We start from the raw sequence: 8,630 nt of genomic DNA, 5'->3' as shown, positions 1-8,630 counted from the left end.
TATAAGTATAATATTATTATAAATAACCTTTTTGGACAATTGTGTGTCAGCTATTATTTTCTAAGCAAAATTTATTTTTCTTTCGCAGTCTTGACCCTTTCTCTCATTTCGTCAGATTTGAAAATTCAAGTTGAAAGTTAATTCTTTTCGGTTAAAAAGTCCACTCTTAAATTTAAGGTTATGAATTCTTCTTTTTTTGTTGTAAATGTTGATATTTGGTTCAAGCTTAATTTAGTTTGTTGAAAATTTCACTCTTTTGCAATGAAATCATACTGTTCAGTGAAAACGTTGTCTTGGCAAAAAAATGTGTTTTTGTGTAAAGTTCAACTATTTTGTTAAGCACTTGTCCTTTCGGTTTTAAGATTCATCTCTTTTTGTAGAAATTTCATTGTTTCCTAGTTACAAATGCAACTGTGTGATTGAAAATTACATTTATGGTTGAAAGTTAATCTGCTTTAGTTCAGGATCTAAGTATTTTATTCAAATTTCCTCTCTGTTGGTTATTCAATTTAAGTAATTGTTTAAATATATACGTTTTTTGTGGAAAATGCGTCCTTTTTAGTAGAAAATTTAACAAATTCGTTAAAAAGACGTGTATTTTGTTAAAGATTAATTAATAGGAAACTAATCTTTTTTCTGCAAAATTCAACTATTTGTTTGCGGATTAATGTATTATATTGAAAATCGGTCTTTTTTATGAAAAACTAATTCTTTTTTTTACAGAATTGCAACTGTATGTTTGAATTTGAATCTGGTTTGGTTGAGGATCTAAGTATTTTTTTGAAAGCTTGTATCATTTAGTAAAATTTAACTGGTTTTAGTTTAAAATTATCTATTGTTTTGTTGAAGTACCACATATTACATTTTTTCTTGAAAATAACTTCTTTGTTGCAAATTCATGATTTTAGTAGAAAATGCATGTCTTTGGTTGAAAATTAAATTACTTTGATAACAATTATTTTATTTTTTTATTGAAAGAATATTTTAACATCATTTAAAACAAATAATTGAATTTAGTTATGCATATATTGATTTAGAATAGTTTATAAAGTTAAAATTAGACGTTTACATTTTTTTTTAAACTAAGGATATCAAATTAAAACAATTCAATTTTGAACGTTAAAAGATGTCAAGTTCCTAACTTTAAACAAACTTAGGATTGTCTTGCAATATGAATTAATTATTATTTCATTTATTATACTCTAACTACAGTTTAGTTTTAAAATTATTAACTAATTTAAATTTATATTTAATAAACTTAAATTAATTTTATATTCACTTTCAAATGTTTCCTAATTGTTTATTTTTAAGGTTTTCAAAACTGTTTTCAAAGCAATTGAACTCACAGTTGGAAACAAAGTTGAAATCAAACTTATTAATTGCATTTATATCATTTTATATGAAAGCTGTGTTATTAAAAGTAATTGAAGAGATTTTCCTTCTAAAATGTTGTCAAATTTTTGGTCAAAAAGCAATTGTCGTTTTCCACTTTTGCCGGGCCAGAGACTGGGAAAAGTGAAGAGAGTTTCGGAATATTTTTATTTCATCATACTAAAAATTTCTGGTAGTTTCACCTTTTTCGCTTGTTTAAAATTTTCAAAATGTTGTTGTTGTTGTATTATACTTAATTATACGTTCGGTGTGTTTTAATATTCATTATTTTTATTTTGCGGCAAAATTATGTCCTTCCATATCATTGTGCTGTCTTTAAAGCATAAAACTATGAACTACTATATGTAATATATTATAAAATAATAAGTTTTTTTGTATGAAGAAATAGTTTAGCGAATTAAGTTTTCAAAGGATATCTCCCTGAGATTAATATTAACTTACAAAAAAATAACAATAGAAATAAAAGGTGACCTTTTTGCAAAAATTAACTTATAAGTTTGTTCGAAAAATGTGCGTCAATTACACTCGGATCTGGATTTATATAGCTCGGATATAATAATTTCTAGAAGCGCGTGAAACACCAGCACTGCAATGTCGATAAATGCGCAGTCTGCGGGTACTCACGTGCGGAGATTGCGTAATATTAGGAAATGAATTTTTAAGTTTAGAGGACCTGGAAATAGCCTCAATGCCAATTTCAAGCTAAAGCCGAATTATATACAATCCAGGTTCCAGTGTAGTTTATTTACTTTTACACTGAAAGAAATGAATTGCTAATTCAGTTATGTTGCGATTAGATCAGCAGTCTGTATGGCTGGAATAGACATATCGATGGCTGACCTAACGTGCATTATGATTGCATCAGCAATTCATTTCTTTCATTGTATTATTAAAGGAATTTTCACTAGAATTAGGACGAATTAAAGTGAATTATATTTCAATCAGTATTTCAGCTGAATTCAGCAAATATTCGGTCTTACTGTCAATGATAAAATCAAAATAAAAGCATCCGAAATAACATGTGAAAAACATATTTATTTCTTTTAAAAATCCTCAACGTTTCGACCAACTTTGCGGGTCTTTATCAAGAGTCGATATACAAATCTATAATTTAATAAAAAATTGTATGAGCGTAAACGTTTTAATAATTAGTCATACAACTTTTTATTAAATTATAGATTTGTATATCGATTCTTGATAAAGACCCGCAGTGTTGGTCGAAACGTTGAGGATTTTTAAAAGAAATAAATATGTTTTTCACATGTTATTTCGGATGCTTTTATTTTGATTTTATCATTGACCGTAAGACCGAATATTTGCTGAATTTAGCTGAAATACTGATGGAAAATAAAAACGGTCGAAGAAAGGAATAACAGTTTTGGATCTGCTGTATCTACAATTGTTTTGTATATTTGTGAATTATATTGTTTGTATGATGGAAATGGTATATTAAAAATTGGAAAAATACAAGAGAGAAATACCGTACAAACATTGATAAATAAACTTTATGCAAATACTTATTATTTTAAATACCTTTTTAAATTCTATTTTCTATCTGTAAGCAATTCTATTATTAGAAGTTTTCACAGATCAATATTCACATATTAAGGCTAATAAAATTTTCCTTTAGTTGCCTTACCGATAAAAAATTCAGTAGAGCAGATAAAACCATTGAATATGGAATTCTACTTCAAATGGCATGGAGAGGTTGACTTTCGCGGAAAATTTGAATGTTTATAGGATTTGGTGAAAAATGTTTTAAACAGATTTTTTTTAATTTCAAGAAATATTTAAAGTTTCGGAATATAGAATATTTAAGTATAAATTTTTTTGCATAAAATAGAGTTAAATAATATATTTTCAAATAATGTTTAAGGTAATTTTAGGAATTAATAGGGGATAGTTGAAATGAAAAATGATTTGAAAAATAATTCTAAAGAGATACATATTATTTTCTATGTGCAAATATTTGTACTTCAATGAGAATTTATTTTTTTCTAATTAGCCCTTGTTTCTTCCGAATATATGAAAATAAGGAAACATATTTTTACATTTTTTGTTTTAATTAAATTTCAAGTTTTTTAAATATTTTATTTTCATGCTTTGCCGAGTTTTTTTAAGTTGAATGCAGATATTTTTAATTAAATAGATGACTACTAAAATTTAATTATGTTTATCACGTGAGTCACGCTGATATTAACACACATGAGGCTAATTTAGAAGCACATGGTTGAGCGAAGCATACTAATAAAAAGTATTTTTATTTGAAAAATAAACGAAATAGGTTTATAATCACGCAGTTTTTAAGATGGAAAAAAGAAATTTCATTAATCCAGTTCATTAATAAATACTTAAATGAGCTAATAATTGATAATAAATAAATTTTATAACAGATATGATTACTGATGGTTGCATCTATGCTGCATAATAAACAAATATATGAAGATGGAATATTTTTAATGGCTTATTTGTTTATAAAAAAATAACAAATTCAACTAAAAAAATTAGTCTTTTGAAGAATATTATTTTTTATTACCAAGAAAAAGACTAAAAAACTTTTCGTGCATTGGAATTAATGCAGGTATACTTAGAAAATATATGTAATTAGTTTATGATTAAGGATAATTCTAATAAATCATTTATATTACCAAATATTTGGTTAAGGAGCTCAATGGCAGAAAAAATGTTTAAGTTGACTAAAAGTAATGTGACAAATAATTATGAAATAATAACAAAAAACTTTGTTATGAATTATTATAAATTAAAAATAATTATAAATAATTATTTTTCTTCTAATACGAATTTTTATATTCATGATAGAATAAAATTTACAATAAATTAATTTAAACTGAAATATGCCATTGTTGATAAGTTATTTATATACGAGTCTTGCAAGTGAAATGAATTGGTGCGTAATTTATGTTCATAAGTTTCTGTGATTATCATTAACTATAAAATACTTTTTGAATTGCTTAAAAAAATAATGTTTACATATTTAAGAAAGGAAAAAATGAATATGTATTTAAAAATTGTAGATACAGCAATAATTAAGAGTCAGTGATACATTTATTCAACTAAATATTACTATTTGGGTGCTATAATGTTTTTTAGTGAAAAAATCTTTTTCCTCGTAAAAGGGACTAATTATGGAATTTGTTTATAATTTTTTTACTAAAAATAAGTAATGTTCAATATTTATGAAAGCTTGTGATTTCTAATAAATTATAAACATATTAAATTTTTCTGTGAGATAAAAAATGTATAGCTACCCCAAAAATGTAATGATTAATATGTATTTAAGAATTTGTGTATGAAAATAACAAATCAGATTTAATGCAATAGTTTTCTAGTAAAAAATATTGAATAGGTGCATCCGTAATATTTTTTAACAGAAGAATTTTTCTTATGTCAAAGTGACTAATATAGAAATTCGTTTAAAATGTTTAATAATCATAATGAGAAATATTTATTATTTATAAATTTCTGTAATTATTAATAAATTTGGTACTGGTTTCGTAATACAAACAATAAATGTTTAAAAAAAAGATGCACAAATATCGTTAGTTTGTTAAAAAGTTTATAGAAAAATTAGCGGTTGATATATAGTAACAATTTATGAGTATTAATTGTATAAGGTACTTTTATTGACTGAAATTTTTTTCTGTCGTTAAGCTCTTCAACCGTTAATTTATAAATAAAATTTATTTGTAAAAGTTTGGTTAAATGCTGAACTTATTATTTATATTTAATAAGTATATCTGCATTGATTCTGCTGTACAGAATCTTTCTTTAAGTCCCTTCCTCGGCGATAAAAATAATATTCTCAAAAAGTCTTATTTTTTTAGTTTTTCAGTTGATAAACTAAATAAAATAAGCATGAAATAATCAAATAGTTTACAAATGTTATTGTATTTTTAACGCTAAATATCTTAAAAAAAGATCGGTAAATTGAACGCAGCGCGCCTACAGAAAAGAATTTCGTAGCCTATTACGGCCTTGCGGGTGCAACATCAAATATTTTTTCACATTTTACATTTTCACGCGATATCGAGTTGAATGTTAGGAAATTAAATAAGAAGCACTAAGAAAATTTTGCGTGGCACTACATTTTTATAATTATGAAAAATGCACAGAAAAATTGTGACAAAAAAAAAACTTTTTTATCATTGAGAAAATTTAGGAGCAGACAAACGTTTCTTAGTGCTTCTTATTTCATTCGCCAAATTTCAAACTTGATATCGCTTTTCGCGTGAACGTGAGTTGGATTTGAATAAAATGTAAACACAAATTTGAGGTGACGTTTACATTGCCTTAGGCGTTAATTGATTCCTAGAAATATTTCCCCTAATGCCACCTACTTCCCATCTCATTCCCCCTCTCAATTCCCTCCCTAATCGCCATTACTGCCTACTACCCTACCTCCTCTTATTTCCATACTTCCTTTCGCCCAACTTTATCTCACTACCTCTCCTAAAAGAAAAGTATGATGGATGGACAAACACCCATCGGAAACTATAAGCGTTTCTGCGTAGGACTCCGAAACACTAAAAAACATCGAAATCGGTTAAGAATTATAAGCTGTAGTCGACGTTTAACAGTAAATTCATGAATTTAAATACGTTGCATTTTAGATGAAGCCCGTAGAAGTGTAGGAATTTTAAATTAATTTTTAGTACAACCTGCATTTAATAAAAATCAACTTGGCTTTCAAAAGAAAGAAAATAATTGCTTCGCACATTGAAATACTATCTTTATGACCAGACATTAAAATTTATGTTCTAGGAACACATACGACAGTCACGTGAGAATCGACTGGACGAGATAGGTCGACTAGCAACGCCCTGTCCGCTTTCTGCTTCCAGAACGGAAATTCGTGATCGCGAAAGTGAATCCCCAAGCTTGGAAGGCATAACCACCAAAGAACTCCTTCAACCTTCTACTATAATAGCTCATGAATACACAAAAGAACTCGTAATGGAAATGCATTACGACAAAAAAACAATGAACGACATGAATGATATCAATGACATCAACGACATCCATCAAAGCAACAATGTCCGCAATGCCACCCAAGAACGTCTTCAAGAATCCAGTGAAGAACCCGAAACTAGAGAAAATGCCTGTCAAACCAGAGAAAGCCTCTTTGAATACCGAACACCAGACAACGTAATCAAACCTTCCTTCACAACTTTTGGCTTTCGAGCCCCAAGTTCCCAAAATGGCAGCACTCACCAACATAGCTACCATCAATCCACTCCGAGCAAAAGCCTGCCAAAACAAGGTTCCCAAAAATCTCAACATTCTCATCAATGTTCCAGTTGCAGTTCCGCACACAAGGGCAGAGAAGAGATCATTACGACTTGTCCCAGACATTCTGTCGTTCCAGCTCCTCCAGGCTGGTCTCTCCACGATCCACCTTATCCACCATATCCAGCAGTACATCCTGATTCCCAATATCCAGATCCTCTAGATTTCACCTATCAAAGGTACCCAAGTCCAAAACCCACCAGGGATCCATCTCATGGTCAATCACCCAAAACTAGACATCACACAGCTGGTTCTGGCGAGAGGTATGGATCCATCTTGGGATCAGGTCATGGGTCCATTATCGGACCAGGACATGCGTCTATCGTAGGCTCTGGACATGGATCCAGCAATACAAATAGTACTATTAATTCCGGCACTCCAAAAAGAATCGCCGGTGATTCTCGTTATAGGGCTGAGGCAGTGATTGAGGTTGATCAGAAGAGGCCTTTTAGCATAGAGAGTACTAAAAGTGCTCCTGATGTGATTGCGACCCACTGACGACAGAGTGATGGGGATTGGGAGCCGTATAAGAGACGCCATCCCCTTCATAATCGAGAAGAAAGTTTATTTAAACAAAGGACTATGAGTGTGGCCACCCAGAGTTCTCTGGATGATGATGCTTCCACAACATCTACTGTTGAGGTATCTTCTTCCTGATCCACATCAGCTGACCGCCCTGATGTTCGTCAGGAGGTGGTCAAGGAAGATCCCTTGATTCTGAAAGCCGCAAAGCTTGTTGAGATTTGTGAGGAGTCTCTTCCAATCTTAGAACCACCGCAGGAGTTCAGAGCTCCAAGTTTTGAATGTAAGCTTCCTTTCACTTTCTGTTGTCATCATTGTACTTGTTATAAACATGGTGAGATTTCTAGGAAACCGGTGATGCCTTCTGGGGATTCGAAAAAGTGTTTTATGAAAACAGAGTTTTATGGAACGTGGCCTAACAGGGGTATGATGAGAAGGGGACAAATGAATTTTGGGGATCAGAAATCAATGGGAGGACTGGAAGGAATTAGGGTGAAAAAAGTAGGGCTTAGATCTGTTAGGTTTGGAAAATCTTTAGATCAGGGCGTTGGAGCTTCTATACCATTTTAGGAATTTTAATAGTCGGGATGTTTTTGGGCATTAGTTCTTTAAGGCGATTCACGTGTACATGATTTTTCATTTTTCGAAATGATTTAGCATGTATGAAAACCACTTTGTTAAAAGAATCTTCATATACAATTTTACATTCATAAAACTCCCCATACAAAAATAGCAATTTTAGAAATTGTAAGATTTTAGGGCCTTTGTTTCAATTTCAGTCCTCGGAATATCATCAAGCTTGATTATTTAACACATTTGTGATCAGATTTTTAAAAATTAAATCTGAAACATCAAGATGAGTCCTACATAATTAAGCTTTTTTTCACAAGAGAAATTTCTTTAAAAAATATTAAAGTTCAACATGCTGAAGAAAGATCATCGCAATAGGAAAATGGTATCTTGGCTGATGATTTTATAAAAGAGACATTATATTATTCTTTTTAGAAGTTCTTTGTCCATGGACCATCTTGACAAAGACAATAGCTGCCTTTCAGTTTATTAATAAAAAAATTGTCGATTTTGCAATTATTTTATGATTTTTTTTTGTACTTACTAGGTTTTAAAATAGCTTTTCCTTCAAATTAAATTGATTATCACTGAAATTTTCAATTCAGGCGTTTTTGGTGAAATTCTATGGGGGATCAATTATTAACATCAATGTTTGTTAAAAGATCGAAATAGCCTATGCATTTTAAAAATCTTTTAAAAGTAGTCGGCTCATTTTTGAAATTAATTATTTAAATAAAATGAATACATTAGAATCAGTGCTCTATGAAAAAAATTCAAATACAGGGTGACATAGAATTTTGTATAACAATAAAAAATAGAATAATTTCTTGTCACATGTC

General features: G+C 29.6%; 1 protein-coding gene across 1 annotated transcript in view; it reads left to right on the top strand.

Annotated features, from left to right (window-relative positions):
* Positions 1-7,268, top strand: part of LOC117178493 — a 455,271-nt gene extending 448,003 nt beyond the window's left edge. The window contains exon 9 of the mRNA XM_033369920.1: positions 6,175-7,268. Coding sequence (XP_033225811.1) covers positions 6,175-7,197 — 1,023 coding nt within the window. The 3' untranslated portion in view covers positions 7,198-7,268. The remainder of the gene's footprint in view (positions 1-6,174) is intronic.
* Positions 7,269-8,630: the final 1,362 nt, after the last annotated feature.

This window comes from Belonocnema kinseyi, chromosome 8 (assembly GCF_010883055.1).
Source record: "Belonocnema kinseyi isolate 2016_QV_RU_SX_M_011 chromosome 8, B_treatae_v1, whole genome shotgun sequence".
In the NCBI taxonomy this organism is placed as follows: domain Eukaryota; kingdom Metazoa; phylum Arthropoda; class Insecta; order Hymenoptera; family Cynipidae; genus Belonocnema; species Belonocnema kinseyi.
The sequence above is the reverse complement of the archived record's forward strand: the minus strand, read 5'-3'. Positions and strand labels throughout refer to the sequence as shown.